The sequence below is a fragment of the Cervus elaphus genome, chromosome 14, assembly GCF_910594005.1.
Source record: "Cervus elaphus chromosome 14, mCerEla1.1, whole genome shotgun sequence".
NCBI lineage: Eukaryota > Metazoa > Chordata > Mammalia > Artiodactyla > Cervidae > Cervus > Cervus elaphus.
In genome coordinates this window covers 72,775,432-72,794,157 of record NC_057828.1, presented here as the reverse complement: position 1 = coordinate 72,794,157, position 18,726 = coordinate 72,775,432, and the positions used below count along the sequence as shown (strand labels likewise).

The 18,726-nt window shown below is 45.8% G+C and overlaps 1 protein-coding gene across 6 annotated transcripts in view; it reads right to left on the bottom strand.

Annotated features, from left to right (window-relative positions):
* Positions 1 to 10,507: 10,507 nt before the first annotated feature.
* LPGAT1 (lysophosphatidylglycerol acyltransferase 1) overlaps positions 10,508 to 18,726 on the bottom strand; it is a 135,846-nt gene continuing 127,627 nt past the window's right edge. For 5 of the 6 annotated variants that reach the window (XM_043922850.1, XM_043922849.1, XM_043922852.1 and 2 more), the window contains one exon: positions 10,508 to 17,015. In XM_043922850.1, the coding sequence (XP_043778785.1) occupies positions 16,864 to 17,015 (152 nt within the window). In that variant the 3' untranslated portion in view covers positions 10,508 to 16,863. The remainder of the gene's footprint in view (positions 17,016 to 18,726) is intronic. The other variant, XM_043922853.1, reaches the window with a different exon arrangement.

Here is an 18,726-nt window from a genome sequence, read left to right as displayed (position 1 = left end):
ATAGGTGAGCTTGCAAATAAAGCAATCTGAGGAGGAGGAGGACCAGCCTTACTTCGCTTAGTTGTGTTATATTCCTCCTGACCGGAGGATAAGCCCCAGGAGATCTTGTCTGCTCTGTTCACTGCCATGTCCTCAGCTCTTGGCCCCGGGCTTAGCGGGTGGGAAGCATTCAGTACATATTTGTTGACTGAAAGAAAACTCAGAAGGAAGGCAGGCTTGGGGGCCAGAAGTGAGGGGAGGGAGGGGCTCCCCTGGAGGAGGAACTTGCCACCTCCTTCATCTGTCCACCTCCCCACCCCACACTGTCAGATGACACCCTGGCCTCAGTTCCTCCACCCAATATCTGACTGAGTTGATGGTCAGATTCTCTTTTACTCTCCTCTGGACTCTTCTTGGCAGTGAGAGTAAGGAGCTGTCCGACTTTCTGTTTTAGTGTCTGGAGGCATTTGTGTCTCCCTCTGTTTAGTTCTGATTTCTATCTCTTGCAGTAGACTTGGAGTGGAAAGCCTACTGGACCAAGAGTCAGAAAACCTGACTTAGGATATCAGACCTACCACCAATTAGCTGTGTGATTTGGGGGGTCACTTCCCTTCCCTGACCTCAGTTTCCTCGTGTGTTTTAAAAAAGGATAAGGTCACTTGTCCTCTTGTCTTTTGTGACAATCAAATAGCATAAGTGTATATAAAAGTGCAATGGAAACTAGAATGTTCCCTCCCATGACACATACTATCAGTGTTATTTTATCCCTGGTCCTCTTGTCAATGGATTACATTAGATTACAAGTGACTTAAATTGATCTAGAACTCCAAGATGCAGCTTGGAGTTGACACTGTCCAGGGCGGAAGAGGCTTCGTCATTTCATTTTAATCTAGGATGAAAAATATCTTTCCCCAAAGCTCCCAGTAGACTAACTCTCCCAGATTCTATCAGCAGGACTGGGTCACACTAATAAGCTGATTACTGGTGCAGAACTAGATTCTAAACCAATCATGGTTCATCCATGGTGGGTCGGGGAGGGCCCCTGCAGGCGGAGGAGCCAAGATCACCTGCATTTACTGCCTCTTCTTCTCCTGGCCCTAAGCACCCCCTCTGGTACCCCCTCTTGCACCCCATACCCTCTTCTGCACCCCTCTCCCTCCTGCACCCCCCCACCCTCTCCTGCACCCCACACCCCCTCCTGTATCCCCACACCCTCTCCTGTACCCCCACACCCTCTCCTGCCCGCTCCTGCATCCCTTCCTTTACTCCCACACTCCCTCCTGCTCCCCCCTCCCTCCTGCACCCCCACACCCTCTCCTGCACCCCCCTCCCTCCTGCACCCCCACACCCTCTCCTGTACCCACACCCCCTCCTGCACCCCCACACCCTCTCCTGCACCCCCACACCCCCTCCTGCACCCCCCTCCCTCCTGCACCCCCCACACCCTCTCCTGTACCCACACCCCCTCCTGCTCCCCCCTCCCTCCTGTATCCCCACACCCTCTCCTGTACCCACGCCCCCTTCTGCACCCCCCCTCCCTCCTGCACCCCCACACCCTCTCCTGTACCCACACCCCCTCCTGCTCCCCCCTCCCTCCTGTATCCCCACACCCTCTCCTGTACCCACGCCCCCTTCTGCACCCCCCTCCCTCCTGCACCCCCACACCCTCTCCTGTACCCACACCCCCTCCTGCACCCCCCTCCCTCCTGCACCCCCACACCCTCTCCTGCACCCCCCTCCCTCCTGTACCCCCACATGCTCTCCTGTACCCCCCACACCCTCTCCTGCACCCCCACACCCTCTCCTGCTCCCCCTCCTGCCCCTCCTCCCATAGCCCCCAGGGTGTCCCTTGCCTCCTTCCAGGCTCTGCACCGAGGCCCCTGCCATGCTCCTTCTTTCTGGCTCCTGTCACCCCTCCCAAGACTTCTTACCATTTTCTTCTTCCTTTTCTGGGACTCCAAGTCCACCCCTTTCCTTTTCTTCCTTCTGACCCACAGTACCTTCATACCACCGCCATGATGGTGCCCCTGGTTGGTGAGAGCGGCGGCCTTTCTCTTGTGCACCGAGTTTCCTAGGAGATCTGGGAAGCCTTTCAGGATCTCAGCCTGCCTCTGAGGCCACCCCAGGCCTGGTGGGTGGTTGTGTGCTACGGAATGAAGTCAGAAAGCCTTTCCTCAGAGGCGACCCCCAATATGTACAGAGCACCTGAACATCGGGTGGGCCCTTTTAATCTAGCTTGACCCTCAGGAGAACCCAGGAGGCAGCCTGGGCAGGCACAATAAGCCCTTTTGTCAGATGCCTCACAAAGGCCCTAGGAAATCACGGAGGTTGCCCAAGGCCGCGGGGCTCCTGGATCTGGAGAGAGAATTCTTGGCTCTGGCCCTGGACTGTGTGCCCCTTCCATTGCCCCACGACCCCAGACAACTCACAACCGGCCTGTGTGAGCATCCAGTTTAGATTCCAGACAAACAGGAGTTGGCCAAGAGAACAAATTCCAAACAACAAAGTCCACTGCGTGTGCCAGGAAGGTCTAAAGCGATGCCAGGCGTGAGGGCAGAAACAATGGTCATCGTGTTACTCACAGTAAACGCCAGGGGTTCAGAAATTCCGCTGCCAGACGCTACTCCCTGTGGTCTCACGGCAACCCTGGGGAGTGGCCGTGGCAGGGCAGGTTGCCGTTGCTCCTGTGGAGATGAAGGCCCCTGACCTCACGGGCTAGGGGGAAGCTGAGCAGGTAGCCCAGCCTTGAGGGGCTCGGGTGTTTCCCTTCACAGAAGAGTAACGGTCATACACTCGCCCCTCTGCTCCCGGGCTCAGGGCTTTGGGCTGGTCAACTTGTCAACCCGCTTCTCAGAACAGTGTGGGAGGCAACCAGAGCCTAGAAAGTGGCTTCGAGGAAATGGGGCCAAGGGAAGAAAGGACTTGGCAAGAGGCTCGGAGCAGGCCTGACTCAGCCACCCTGACTCAGCCCGGAAAGCTCCAGGCCGGCAGCCCGGGAGACCCCAGGGGGCAGGAGGGGGTTGGGGGTGGGGGTGAGTCCTTGCCTGGCCTCCGGGGCTCCTTCTCCAGGAAACCCCTGGGGATTAACCCCTCCCCACGCCCTTCAGCAGGGCCTCCGCTAATCTCCGCGATGCCATCTGGGGTGTGTCAGCTGCTGGAAGGGTGACGGAGCTGGGCCCTCTCTCCCGCCTTGACCCCTCCGCCAGTCTACCAGGAAACAATAGCTGACCGACCCCGCCCCACTGTTCTGCTCTCGGGTTCCGGTTCCGGTTCTGTGGTGCGACTGGGCGAAGAGGGAGTGGGGCCTAAGGCACTGAGGACCCTCACCTGCCGTAAGGGAGGGGAGGCAACAGGGCGATGCCCAGGAGAACAAGGCAAAATGGCGCTCCGTCCACAGGGCGTCTTGCCACCCTGTGCCCCTACGGGGAGCCTGTTCCTGGGGAAATCTGGTGGCCCCTATTCAGGTGGGTTCCCTGGGGACTCACACTCACCTCCAGCACATGCCCTGAGTCTTCTGGTTTTTGGCCTTAGGACTTGGGGGGCAGCCCCCCAAAGAGTGGGTGACTGCCCACCTCCTGCAGAGCTGTGCTCCCACTACCTACAGTGGCAGCCTCAGCAATACCCCCAATACTGACTTTTCCTCATCCCTTTTCCTTTCCATGCCCTCTGCTTCCTGACTCATTCTGGGAACCATCTCCCAAATAACTACCTGCACCTAAAGTCTTTAGCTCAGGCTTTGCTTTAGAGGGAACCCATGCTAAGACACCCCCCGGATGCATGGTTATCTCTGCCTGTCTGTCCCCCTGGCCTTGCACTCCTCCTCGGTGGGTCTTGTGTGGTTTTACTAAGGACGATAAAGGAGAAGAGGCCACAGCCTGGTGATTCATTTCTGTAGCAGTTTCCCCTGCCACTGTTCCCATCTCTGAGTCACTGCACAGACCCCCCCTGGAAAGAGGGTAAATCCTAGTGGCTACAAGGCCAGACTGCCTGCATCTGAATCCCGGCTCTGCTGCCACTGGTTGGGTGGTCTTGGGCAAGTCAGGCAAGTTCTGTGTCATTGCATACATCTGTGAAACAGTGACAGGAATAGTAGCTACCCACGGGGTTGTTGTGAAGGTTAGAGGAGTGGGCGAGGGACGTGCTTAGAACACTGCCTTCATGTTTGAGATTTGTCTCCTATCTAAGAGCTCCTTGTGTGGTGCCCTGGGGGAGGGCACAGCGGGGACCCTAAGGACCCCAGCGCTGGGTGCTTCCCATTCCTCATGTCCTTCCTGGTGGTCCTGGTGGCAAGGCTGACTTCATAAACCTGTGACCTACCTGTACTTAGTTAAATGGTCTGTTGTTGCAATTTTGAAAATCTTTACATTTTTGAACCGGGGACTCCACATTTCATTTTGCACTGAGTCTCGCAAACTGCGTAGCTGGCCTTGCCTGGTGGCTTGAGTCTCTAAGACTCAAGGGGCTTGAGTCTTTGGGGAGAGGGTCTCCAAATGCTGAGGGCGAGATGAACCCTGTCCTCTGGCCAAGCTGGGCTCATCGATTCTCCCTTCCCTGAGCAGAGCAGAAAATGCGAACACAGTGGCAGCTTTTATCACGGCCGGTGTGATGTGACCGACAATGACTCCTGGGGGTGGGAGTGCAGTGGGGAGAGGCCTTAGGGCCAGCTGGTCCAGCCCCACCCAGAGTTGTGATCTCTTGCCTGGCACCCCTGGCACAGACTCATCCAAGCCTCTTTGTGAATTCTCTTAGTGGCAAGAAAGGACTCGTTTCATTATTGATTCTAAGTGTAACCACCCCTCACTCCTGTGGGTCTTTTAAGGTTCTCCAAACCTTTTCACAAGGACCTGGGCCTCTGGCAGGTTACCAGCTCCTTTGACCCAGGTAAACTGAAATGCAATCAACATAGCCACTGGATTCTCGCCAACCCTCTTAGGTGGTAGTCATTTCCTTAGGGGTAAATTGTACCTTCCAGATTGTTGAGGAAATTGTACCTTCCAGATTAACAGGCTTTGCTGCTTCATTCATCCTTCCCTTCCTTCTATCAGCAATTGGAATCTCACTTCACCTATCTGGAGAGAAGAAAAAAACTCCTTCATTCTATTTTCCCTTAATTCTTTATATGGTAGTAAATTATTTTTCTCCCTGGGGTAGGAAATACAACGCCTTTTTTTTTTCAGATGTGCTTTACTTTGAATAATAGCCATGAAAATGGTGTGAGCTAAGCAGACTTTCAATGAACTGAACCTTAAAAAACTGAGCTGAGCAGTTACACTTCTGTTTAAAGATGATAGGGGACTTCCCTGCTGCACCAGTGGTTAAGAATCTGCCTTCCAATGCAGGGGATGTGGGTTCGATCCCTGGTAGAGGAACTAAGATCCCACATTCCCCAGGGCACCTAAAGCCAATGCCACAACTACAGAAGCCCATGGACTGCCATGAAGACCCAGTGCAGGCAAAAAAAAAAAAAGAAAAGATAAATAAAACAGGATCACAGAAACTCCTTCTGCTATTTCCCAAAGAAATATCATAGAAATTTTAAAACAAAAAAACCCACAACAACCCCAAACAGCCAGAGAGTCCATCATACAAGGAGAGCAGGTAGAACACACGCGTCAACAACAACCAGTCAAGGAAAGACACAGAAGCTTCTAGAACCAAGTGACGTTTGTCCGGGGGGCTTTGACCCCACCCCAGACTGGGGGAAGAGATCCACGGAGAAAACCCTGAGCCTTCACCAGTGCCCTCAGATTCGACGGCAGCCGCCTGAGGGAGGGGAAGGGCAAGGAGCTTTGTGAGAGGGGGCCGGAAGGGCCATCCGGAGCCTGCGGTCTGCGCGGTGGGTACAGGGTCGACAGGAAGAGCTGGAGCCCCTGGAGGGGCCACACAGGTAGAAGAAGCCTCACATGCCACCCTGCCGGTGAGAACACCCCGACCGCCCAGCTGAACGGGCGGCGGGAGCTGCCTGGAGGCCATGCTTCTTGTTTCTCCCCTGTCCTGTAGACTTTCCTGCTCTCCTGCTTCCCCAGGTAATAGTCAAGCAAAGGCCTTTACTTTCATTTGCTTCTTCTCTGTGATTTTCAGGTTCTTCATAGCTGTCCTGTGCCCACAAACAGCATTCCTTGCCACCCCGACCCGAACCATAAATACCTTTCAAATGAAAACCCACAGGGCTGCCATTTGAGCTGGTCTCTCTTTGCGAGAATCCCTGCCTGCGGTGACAGAGGTGGCCCCAGTGGGGCTGGGGAGGGAGCCTGCCTGTCACTCCTCTCCTTCCTCCTTCAATAAAGGGTAACTCAATCTGAGTCAACACTTCATCTGACACACCACTTTTCCTCACTATTCAGGTAGGACTCCTATTTATTCCAGGCGCTATTCCTGATCTAAAATGGAATGGATTCTGCAGGTTGAGGCGTCAGCTAGACCACATCTTTGCCTCCAAAGAGAAACTGCTTTATAAATTCCTCGTTCATGAACTTGCTCAGCCCCTTGCCTTTTTCAGTAGTTCTTTAGGGAAACAAAACTAGGTTCTCATCGTTAGAAGGCAGATCAGGGCTTCTCTGAATAGTGCCGCGCCAGGGCACTGTGGTATTGGAGAAGACTCTTCAGAGTCCCTTAGCCTGCAAGGAGATCAAACCAGTCCATCCTAAAGTCAGTCAGTCCTGAATATTCATTGGAAGGACTGATGCTGAAACTGAAACGCCAATATTTTGGCCACCTGATGCAAAGAGCTGACTCATTGGAAAAGACCCTGATGCTGGGAAAGATTGAAGGTGGGAGGAGAAGGGGACAACAGAAGATGAGATGGTTGGATGGCATCACTGACTCAATGGACCTGAGTTTGAGCAAGCTCCGGGAGATGGTGAAGGACAGGGAAGCCTGGCGTGCTGCAGGCCATGGGGTCTCGAAGAGTCAGACTCGACTGAGCAACTGAATGACTGAACTGATTTGAGGGCAGACACAGGTGTTATCTCCATGAGTCATCACCGGATGGTGGCTTCTAAGTATTTCCAAATCTCCTCTCAGGGACCTGTTCCATCCTCTTATCATTGCCTTTGTCCTCTTTCTCATGGAGTTCTACCTTCAGGCGTTGGTGCTCTGAAGAAGTTCTGTGAATGGTAGATGGAACAGCCTGAGGGCTATCTGGCTGGGAACTCAAAGGCCTTTAGGGCCAGATTGGGCTTTGAAACATCACCTTTCTATCATTTCTCCCCTCCAACCTTCAGCAGAGCCAGGCCTCAAACCTATGCCTGCTGTCTCAGCTCTGCTGAAAGTCCCTCTGTACTTCATGACACCTCCATAACCACAAGCAACATTTGATTCTAATCTGCTCACTTCCTTCTGGTACCCAGATTTCCAAGAATTGAGGATACCGTACTTACAACTGGAAGATGAAATGTCAGTTCTCAAGATACAAACTTCAGAATCTTCTGCAACTAGAAAGGAAAAGGTTTTCACAATTAGTGCAGCTTCCTAAATCTTTAGGATGCTGTCAACGCACGCTTTTATATTTAGGATCATATGAATTATACATAGAGAACCGTGGGCTGGTGGGTAGCTTCCAACTACTAGAAGTTTTATTTCTCTCACTTTTGATAATGAGTTCAAGGTCTTCACCACAAGTGACATCATGTCTCAGAAGCAAAAATAGGTCCCTATTAGGACTATGTAATGTCTTCTGTCTAGCAGGTCCTATTTCCTCTTTATGCCCTAGCCTCCTCACCTTTCTAATTGGCTCTCTGCCTACAAAGCCTTTTCTTGCAGCTGTCTGGAGCCTTAGATAATTAGATAGTGTCTACTAGGTGAGGTTAGGAGCTTGGCTATGCTAACTGCATTTCAGTTTCCCTGGGACTCTGGAAAATGAGACAGTGGGCATTATAGCATATGCCATAGTGATAAAATTCCTATGCACCAAACCAGCTATTTGGCCCTTAGGCACAGCTAGGTGTAAGAATAATTTACGTCCTCTGCTAAACCTACTTGGAGTAGGATAAAACAGCCTCCTTTACTGAGGCTCCTCCATACAATGTGCTTCACATACATGATCTCATTTAACACTGAAGAGACCTCTTTGAAACTTTCCCATTTAAAACACGAGCATGAGGTTGAGTGAATAAGAAACTTGTCAAAGGGGGTGCTATTCAAACTCATTGGACGAGTCCTGGGTTCCACCACTTGTCTGGGGCTCTTACTTGAACAAGCCCTGGAACTCAGAGGCCACCATGATGAAGGGACATTTAGGTGCTAGAGCTAGTAAAGAATTTGTCACCTGCTTCTGGTTTCATACCTGGAATTCAGAACTGAAAGGAACCATCGTTGAGACTGAAATCTCTATCCCCTTCAGTCAGAAACAAAGCCATTCTCTTTATGTTGCAGTCTATATGGCAAAAATAAAAACAAAATACATTTCATATCCATATCCAAAAAGATAAAAAAACATGGGTTTCCAACTTTTTTAGTGGTTAATTGTATTTCTGTAACAGCTGAAGGGACCATATCTTATCTTAAAAAGTAATCTTTTAGGGTTTGGGAGCTCTTATGTTTGGTTTAAAATTGGGGAAAATGAAATTATAGAAGGCTTTAGGGCCATCACCCCCTTTAACAAGCATACCTAATCATTTAGATTTAACTCTCATTTACTAAAAACAGAAATCCAACAGAGGCAATCTGCTGTTTTGAGGAAAACATTTGAAAGGAAATCAAAAGGCCTGGTTCTAGTCCCCACAATTCAATTAAGCAGTCATTTAATGCTACCAGCAATGGACCAAAATTGTCCCAGAATGGAATCTGCCATCTCTAAACAAGGTAATTTCTAAAGTTCCAGGAGCTCTGAAATTCTAAGGGCCAATGAGTTATGCATCAATCAGTGCCAAAAGTAATATGAAGATTACTCCCAAACAAAACCTCCAGTTTTAGATGGTGTCCCTTTGATTAATGTGATTTGTACGAATGAGTGATGGATCAACAGATCTAATCCTCTTAAAGTATTCGGACTCAAGAAATTTCCAATTATTGAAATTATGGGCACTTTTAGAAGGGAGAGAGTTCTTCTAGACCCATGTAGCATTTTTTAATTATTCAAATAGCTGAGGAATTGTTTCACTGTGATAGCTGGTCTTCAAAGATGGCTCCCAAATGAGCCATGCCTCCTGGTATCCATACCCTTAGTAAGCCCTCCCATACTGCCCCGAGTCACTGTGGCCAAAGTGACATTGTGCCAGTCCTGGGTCTAAGCCAAAAGAAGTCTTGGTTGCTGCTTTTGGGGATGCTCCAAGTTGCCATTGCTCTCCCTGCTCCACACCGGACCTATCAGAGTTCAACAGATCCAATGCAGACCCAGATGTCTCATTTCCAATGCCATTCTTTGTCCTTATTAAGATGTGTACATGTCAGGGAAAGAGAAAAAGCCCTATTGTGGGCTCTAGATGCCTTGATTAAAAGAGGCTCGTTTCACCAGTATTTTGAATCGTCCCTTTGTTTTGGTATCCGGGAGATGCCTAATGGCTGAGAGGCATGTCTTTCTTCTGCCAAGAGGGCAGAGTATCTAAAATGGCAGCGGGGATCCTCTAGACTTCTCTGGTGGCTCAGATAGTAAAGAATCTACCTGCAGTGCAGGGTTTGATCCCTGGACCAGGAAGATCCCCTGGAGAAGGAAATGGCAACCCACTCCAGTGTTCTTGCCTGAAGAATTCCACGGATGGAGGAGCCTGGTGGGCCACAGAGTGGCTAACTCTACACTCTGTGATCCTCTAGACGTGAGTCCGCAGGAATGGCAGCCTGAGGACAGTTCACACAGAAGCTGATTTCCTTAAGACCGTGTCTGAATGCTCCCTGGGGTCCTCATTGATTAGGGGTGTGTGTACCTGTTCGTAGACAGCAGACTTTGGCATTTTCTTTGTCTTTTAACACTCCTGGGTTCCTCTTCCTAGTATTTCAACCTCTTCTAATCCCCTCCCAACTCCATCAGCTGACCCTGATAGTATTAGGTGTTAACTGGTAAGAACTGAAGATAAAGACCTTTTCAGGTAGTTTGGTGTCAAAAATGAAACAAAGGAATGAAGATGCAGCAATTGATATTTTAGGGGTGGTGTCCTAGCCATGTGATTTCTCAATGACATCACTGAGACAGCTGCTATCATCACAAGGATGGCCCAGAGCTCCCTCTTCAACAGTGAGAACTTTACCACCACCTCTAGAATGAATCGCACACCTAAAAAGCAGAAAGTTTTCCAAGGAGAGGCAACAGAAATTTTCCGGGGGAAAACTCAGGAGGGAGCTTTGTAATATGCTCATGCTTTCCATCAAAAAAACAAAAACAAACCCAAACGGTTCTAGTTTCTTCCTTTGTAAAATGGGTTTACTCAGCTAATAAAGAGCATTTTGCTGACTAGGAAAGGAGCCTGTCTTATTTCCAGTGGTTAGCCAGCCCGCCTCCCACAGTCCATTCGTGTGTGTTTCAATATGATCTGGGTAATTGATACTCAGTTTGTTTCTCAAGCATCTAAGAGTGAAGAACAAGGTTATCCAAGTCCTGAGAGGTAAAAATTTATTGACTTATATCATATCAGCATGTTATGATATGGTCACACCTGCTCATATACAGCTGACTTTTTCTTATAGCCAAAAGAGGAAATTTTTTCCTTTTAAAAATACATTTTCTTTTTCAGCAGGAAGAAACATTTTCTGAAAACAAACATTTTCATATTAAGTGGAAATTAAAAACAATGGCTTTTCTTTTGTTCCTAACGCATGAAGAATAGGGCTGGTCAGCAACAGATCTCAGAGTTCTTCACACTTGCTTTCAGGGCTCTGTCCTCAGTCTGTTCTTCATCTTCCACAGAAACCACACTGGGGAAAACAACAACAGCCTCACCAAAACAGCATCCTACATCCAGAGAGAAAAAGAAGAGGCAGACCGAACTTGAACTGTTTAACTTGTTTGGTAGACTGTGTGAGATATTTAAATACATTTAAGTTTTCAGTGGGATCAAACATATTCTCCAAATATCTAAACAATAAGTGTTTTCAGTGCTCAAAACAGAATCTTAGAGATGCCTATTATCAATTTACCTAGTTTTGAGAAATGAAAGCAAAGGACCAACTTTAGAAAAATGCAAGCTTCCCATGCACTTGAGGAAAGATTTGCTGTTGTCAAATTCTTCAAATCAAAAGCCCGCTCTGGGGACTCCCCTGGCTGTCCAGTGGTTAAAACTTCACCTTCCAATGTAGGGTGTGAGGGTTCAACCCCTGGTCAGGGAGCTAGGAGATCCCACATGCCTCATAGCCAAAAAATATAAAAGAGAACAATATTGTGACAAATTTGATAAAGACTTTTTAAATGACCCACATTAAAAAAAACTTTAAAAAAAATAAACAAAAGCATGCTTTGTAGGACTGATATTAATGCTTTCTACCCATTAAGCCCCTGCAAGGGTCAGTAATAGGACCCTTAGTGTTGAGCAGTGAGTTTACTTGATACTAACAGTTAATTTTAAAAAAAAGCACAGGACAGTGGTATGCTGGAGATAGCTCCCACTGGCTCACTACAGCTGATTGCTAAATTTTAAAATTTTGCCAGCAGTTACTAAACAGTTGTTATTAAAATTAAGTTACATAAGCTTACAAAGAGTAATGAAGCCAAATGTGGTTCACTTTAGTGTGAATAATTTGCACGAGAGTAAGAAACAATTTTTTCTGCATGGGGTTGCAAAGAGTCAGACACGACTAAGCAACTGAACTGAACTGAAGGAACACTTTATCAGATCACGTATCAGATTGAATGACAATAAATTTGAGAAATAAGTAATTATGATGTAATTCCATTTTTCAAATTATGGCTGAATTGCAATCAAAGATTGGCTACAACAGTTCAGCAAAAATCAATTAAAGCATCCTGGGAGAATGAACTGGCTATATGGACTTGACAATAAAGTATACTTATTATTTGTTAGCTGTGTTATATGTCTTTGCTATCAGCAAAATTTTAACAAACATGTACACTTGTATACAGAATTTTTTTTCTAGTAGAGTGGACTATTCAACATTTACCACTATACCACTGGATGGGGAAAATGGGGAAGGAGTGGGGGGAATAGTTTAAAACCAAAGAAGGAAGTACAATGTTTTTTTCTTTTGGTTTTTCAGTTTGCCTTCAGCATCCAACTGCCATAATACACGTCCACAGATGTTAATGCCTAAATCTCTCCAGTAAAATACAAACACCCCATCCCCACTACTAAGAATTAAAAGCACTTTACTTGAAAAAAATTAACTTTATTTTTTCTAGATTAAAAAAAATAGAACCAGCTATTAATATTTGTTGGGAAAAATGTTTCTTTCGGTGTTCACATCTAAATTTCTGAAAAGGTGATCTGGTTACTAAAATAATCCCAAATGCATTCATAAACCAGATAGATCCACGAGTGACCAGCCCTTTACAAAATTTAATGACAGTTGCCACAGCCTTTACATTCATTCTTATCATACATTACAACATGCAGATAGACAAAGAAAGACAGGTCAACAAGCTGAAGTAAACATTATGGCATCAGGAAAAGGAAAATCCACCTGTATAAAATAAATACAACTCTGTAACAACTGTAAAGAAAAGGGAAGCACTTAACACAACAATGGCGAGTCAATGTATAACTGCTTCATTACCCAGTCATGAAAATGAGTTACTGTAAAATGCGCAGATCCCTTACATGTAAAGAATTTGTGCATTACAGTCATGTGTTCAACAGTTTTACACAATAAAAATAAAGCCATTCAACATATGTGCGCATATCTTGCAACTAGATTACACTTATATTTTTTTTGCTCTTTTAACTGTTTTAAAAAAATATTAAATGTAAAAATCCTCAAATGGAAATTTTGCAGAAAAACCCTTATTTTATCTTCTGTATGGCTACAGTCACCCTCCCCCAATAGTACAGCACCCTCAGCTTATTCCCAGGGTCCAGTTCCTAACTGTTGGGTATCAACGCAAAATGACTGCAATAAAGCACCAACCAGTGACTGCTCCAGAGAACACCTGGCCCCTCTGTGACCCCAAAATGTCCAATTTAGGTGGTTTTGGTCCCAACGTATTAGTCCCTACTGTCTCATAAAATAAACCAGGATACTTGCTGCCCAGGGTGGCTCTGACTTTGCCTTTCCTGTTAACAGATGTAAAATTCACAGCACTACATTGCAAGAAAATAAGGCGAACCATTTTTGTCCATCCTTTGTAGACTAGAGCTGACATACTCATAATGGTAACTCTGGAGCGAAGTCCTATAGTGTAATGAAGAAAATAACTTCCTACTTAGCAATATAAATAAAATTTTCTTAAATATAAAAAGAATCCAATAAGACTATCCATGATTAACTTTCTACAATTATAACCAGGTCCCAGTAGTTTAGAACAGTCTGTAAGGAAATGATTGTCAGAAACATTACCAAGACAAATCCACAAGATGTGAGTGGCGTGAACAAAGAATGAAGAGGCATTGCAATACCAATCCAAATGCTATAATACTACAGTGATGTTTTGAGGTTTACATTTGGTGATTTAACATTTCATTTCCACAAAAAGACTTGAAAAAAAATGACAATACCACTAGCTCTTGATTATTCATGGATTCCTTTTCTAGCCCATGGATTATTCAGGTTTTTGTGTTTCCTCTTCCTGAAGCTGTCTTTCCAAATCTTTTCACTACTCATGAACAGTCATAAATAGATAGGCAAGAGAAATCTTTTTTTTTTTAATTAATATGCATCCCTAGAAGAAAAACAGTTTGATGAGAATAAGGACTCAAACTCCTAAACACAATTAGATTTTTGGTTTACTATGACTTATTACTGGATTAACTATCCGGTAATCTCTAGGTCTTTTCCCATGGAAAAATTTAAGGGTTGGTTGTAATATGAAAGACTACTTAATGACAGATTGGAACTCATAGCTAGCTTAAAAAAAAAAATCTACTATTTAGATTCTCAACTATTTGCTCACCCAAAACATCATTTTCCCTTCTGTAATTTTTCTTTACCTTCCATTGGCATATAGGTTTCTCCATGCTATTTGTATGTTTTAACACCAATGACAGTTTCTGAAGTTAAGTGTGAACTGCTGGGGTGGTCCCCTCTGGAGTCACTGCGCCTGCCCGTGGCCAAGCAATGCTCGATCACTGTGACTCATGGAGACCAAAATCCAGCAGGGAGATCTCAGCCCTCTCTGCTGTGTGAATCCAGGCAGATCGGCTGAGACCAGGAAGTGCTGAGACTCTACAAGCTGCTTGCATAGAAACTGGCGCAGTTTTATTTTCTTTTCCCTTGACAAAAATGTATACTCTCTAAACATCCTTTGATCTCACTTTGCAAAGAAAATACAGATTAGGACTTTTAATTTGGTTCTGTACAGTGGCATATTCCTGCTTCCCTGGTTGCCATACAAAAACACAGATTCTCTCTTTACTTTCCCTAGTGCAAGCAGGAGAACTCCAGTTACTGATGAAGAAAGCACTATCAATGCTCTCGGACAAACATGTTTTGCCAACAGGAGAGAGAGAACATGTTGATAAGGAATCAAAGATGGATAGGACAGACCAAACACACATCTATTTACAACTCACAGACCTATTTTCAAAAATTAACTCACACATCTGTTGGTATTTTTCACTCTAGAGACTGCTGAAATGACTGCACTTGAAAACAAAAGCATCTTACAGAACAGTCTGCTTGACATGTACATTAAACAATATTATGTTCCTTTGGAGAACAGTGATGGCAAAAGTGGCCCTAAATCACATTGACGTATGCATTTCTTTTCTTTTTTTTTGGATGGGAGAACTGGCCACTCTATCTGTGGTTTGCTTAGCAATGACGAAAAAGGTCTATTGGCTAGGACTATGCATGCCAGACTCCACAGTGAGCTACTTATCCCCCAGCTGGCTGAATAATCTCTCAAGGGAACAATTTCGATTCATCTTGTCTAGTAGTGTTTGCTGGGCCTCAAACAGAAGCATCTTTAAGTTTCTATCCAGCTTCCTATCATCCTTCATACCTTTAATTGAGATTGGCTTTACCTAATTACTGTCACTGTAAAACACATATAGCAAACTGCTCAGATTTCCAAAAAACTGCATCTTATAACAACCACTACCAAACCAAACATATTAACACTGTCTTCTGCATTTCACCGGGTAGCTGTCTACTATTCAATGAGGTATTTCAAGTAATGAAGCAGTCTTTCACCTCTGTACTGAATGGAGCTGCTGGGGGCTTTTATTTGGTGTTGCTTTGCCTTTCCCACATAACTGGGAGAAAATTCACATCTTTTCAGTTTTTGGTTTTTTTGGTTTTATTTAAAAATAGAAAACAATAGCCTTTACTTTTAGTTTCTGGCCTACTTCTCAAAACTGTCATTTGTACAATTACCGACGACAGGGGCATCACAATGCTCATGACCGACAAGTACGCTGACTCACCAGGGTCTAAACAGTCCTATACTTCCAAGCCAAAACACAAGCTCTCTCTCAACACTGGGAGTGCAGGTGACCAGCTGACACCGTGCCAGCACTTTTTGAGGAGTGTTTGGTTCTCCTATGAGGTAAATCATATGAATATAGTCACACATTGTTAAAAAAAAAAAGTTTTCTAGAAATAGGAACTTGACTCTATCCTCTCCAAGATCAATTGAAAGAAACTGGGAAGCCTCTTTGCTGGACTCTCCTGGTTACGCCACTCTGACACAGGCAGCTCCTTGACGTGCTAAGGGAACAAACGCAGGTTCTGGGGGTGTCGTGTGAGAACGTGTCACCATTGGAAGCCAGTGCCTGGCTCTAGCTCTTATATTCCTTATATTAAACGAGTCTATTTCACCTTAACTTGATCAGTTAAATGCCTTAATTTATTTCAACTGTCCCCATATGCATTTGAGGCTAAAATGCAAAATGGAAAGAAAACAAAACCTAACAAAAAAAAGGCTCTGAGTGGGACAGAAGCCTCGGCGTGGTGCCCAGTGCAGATGGCGCTGGAGGGCGTCAGCGCCCAGATCAACATGCAGACAGACAGGCAGCCTCTCAAGAATTCCACTCGCTGATCATGTTCACGTCTGTTTCCAACCTATAGTGCTAATCCTCTGCTGTAGATGCATCTGATAAAAGTGCATTTTGTAAAAGACAATGATCAATCTATGATATGCCTTCTATACAAAAAGATAAATCAAGTGAACCCCCCCTCCCTGTACAAGGGGCAGCGTGAATGCATGTAAACACGGCATTGGACTAAGCTGGTCTTCTGGAAGAACACCTTCTAGTACCAGAATGTGTCACTGGACACTGCTTTGCCCCCCGGGGGCATGCTTGACACTGAACCTCATGGAGCTGCTGAGGACTGGGGCATCGCTGCAAACGACAGGGAAGCAGTTCTTCGAAGGTGCCAACCAGCTCCTCTCGAGGTTACTGGGAACACAGCCAGAGCTGACGGAGGTGAGGGCGTGCCCCAGCGCTGCCTAGTAGAGATGACTAGCTAAGAGGAACGGACGTGGACAGTTTTCTGAGCCTGGGAAAGATTATCACATACACCTGGTGGCAACAGAATTTCTCTCAGATAGTCTTCTAGGATGATTTGATGATTTCCTCTTCTCCAAATGTGATGTTTGCATAAATGGGTGGTAGAGTGTATCGTTTTAAAACATGAAAAGTCCTTAAAACATATTAGCAGGTCATTATATTATTGATCCTCATTTTAGTAGAGTTTAAAAATATCCCAAAGGGGGATAAATATTAATCCATCCATTGAATCTCCTTTGCTTGTTTTTTAATATTCTGATTTGCACATGTAAAATAATGCACGCTCATGAAAGTCCAAATTCCTATGGTGACCATGACAAGTCCAAGTCAATTCCTAAAACAGGCAATGGTAAAAGTACTGAAAGATGTTGTACCACATATAGCCTGACAAAAATGCAAAAGACTGTATGAGAAATATCCACATATTGCTGAGGGTCATCTCCCTGGAAACAGCTTCCTTATGGCCCTTGGTAGGTGGAAAAGCCCCTAAAAGACAAAATAGAAATATTAATTTGTTTTCTTGTGGTGGGAGGTGTCCTAGAGCAAAGGTTGAACATGAGTTTAGCTACAGTGTTTTTTGCTGCTGCTGTTGTTTGTTTTTGCTTTTGTGTGTTCTTGTGTGCTGGGTCTTTATCGCTGCTTGTGGGCTTTCTCTAGCTGCAGTCAGCCGAGGCTACTCTTCATTGCCACATGTGGGCTACTCACTGCGGTGGCTTCTCTTGTTGCAGAGCACAGGCTCTGGGCCTACAGGATTCGGTAGTTGCAGCACTCAGGCTCTTAGAGTGCTGGCTCAATAGTTGCGGCACACATGCTTAGTTGCTCCGCCACATGTGGGAGCATGTGGACCAGGGATCAAACCCACATCCCCTGCACTGACAGGTGGATTTTTAACCACTAGACCACCAGGGAGGCCCTGCATTTGTTTTTGTTTGTTTGTTTTAAGCATCTTGGTGATTTCTTCTTGCTCTTAAAGAGAGAGATCATTTGAGATACAGTTTTCAAACCACAGAGCCCTTTCCCACCTCTGAGCCTTTGCCTTTTTCTCTGCCTAGAGAGTGCCTCCCTCCACCTCTGTGAAAGGCAGGCTCAGGGCATTCTTCCAACATCAGAAAACACCACTGTCTTGTCTCCCCTTCCCCACCGGACACTGGTATCTTCATGTTTATTTCCTTCTTGGCACTTTGCACAGTCTGTACTGATTCCAATCTACCTTCTCCTCTTTTCTACAGACTGCTTTACGTTCTGTCTCCTGCAGGAACATATACTGCACGAGAGCAGGCACTATAGCTGCCTTGTTTCCCACTGTATCCCCACAGATTTCTACAAAGGCCAGGACGCAGGATGTGTAAGTCAATTAAATAATTTCCAGAGATTTCCCTGCTGGACAAGTGGTTAGGACTCTGTACCCTCTGCCAAAGGCATGGGTTCAACCCCTGGTTGGGGAACTAAGATCCTATAAGCTGAACTTTGTGGCCAAAAATTATTTTCTTTTTCAAAATAGTGTGACTTATACTAATTCTTCTATTTACAAATTAAATGTTTTTGCCACAAAAGGGGTTGTAAATTACCAATGTTGTTTAGTCGCTAAATCATGCCCTTTGCATAGCCCACCAGGCTCCTCTGGTGGACTGTAGCCCACCAGGCTCCTCTGTCCATTGGATTTCCCAGGCAAGAATACTGGAGTGGTTGCCATTTCCTCTCCAGGGGATCTGCCTGACCCAGGGATCAAACCTGTGTCTTCTGTCTTGGCAGGCGGGTTCTTTACCACTGAGCCACCATGCTGCTGCTAAGTCGCTTCTGTCATGTCCGACTCTGTGTGACCCCATAGACGGCAGCCCACCAGGCTCCTCTGTCCCTGGGATTCTCCAGGCAAGAACACTGGAGTGGCCGCCATGGAAGCCCTTAAATTGCTGATACTATTTTCAAAAGGCAACATGGTTTATTCCTTTTTTCAAAAGGAATATGTCAATAATAAAAAAAATAAAAAGGAGAAACAAAGTAAACAGATGTCTTTAAATTCTTTTCTGGAAAGAAAAGCTAGACCACTTTGGAGCAATATTTCCTAAGGTCATCTTGAAAACACTCTTCAGCATTTCAAATAGTCTTTGTTCTTGAGGATAATCCCCGAGGGTAAGCTGATTCAAGAGAGGATTTGCTTCTCACAAACAATTTACAGAGAACACTTTAAAGTTTCAAG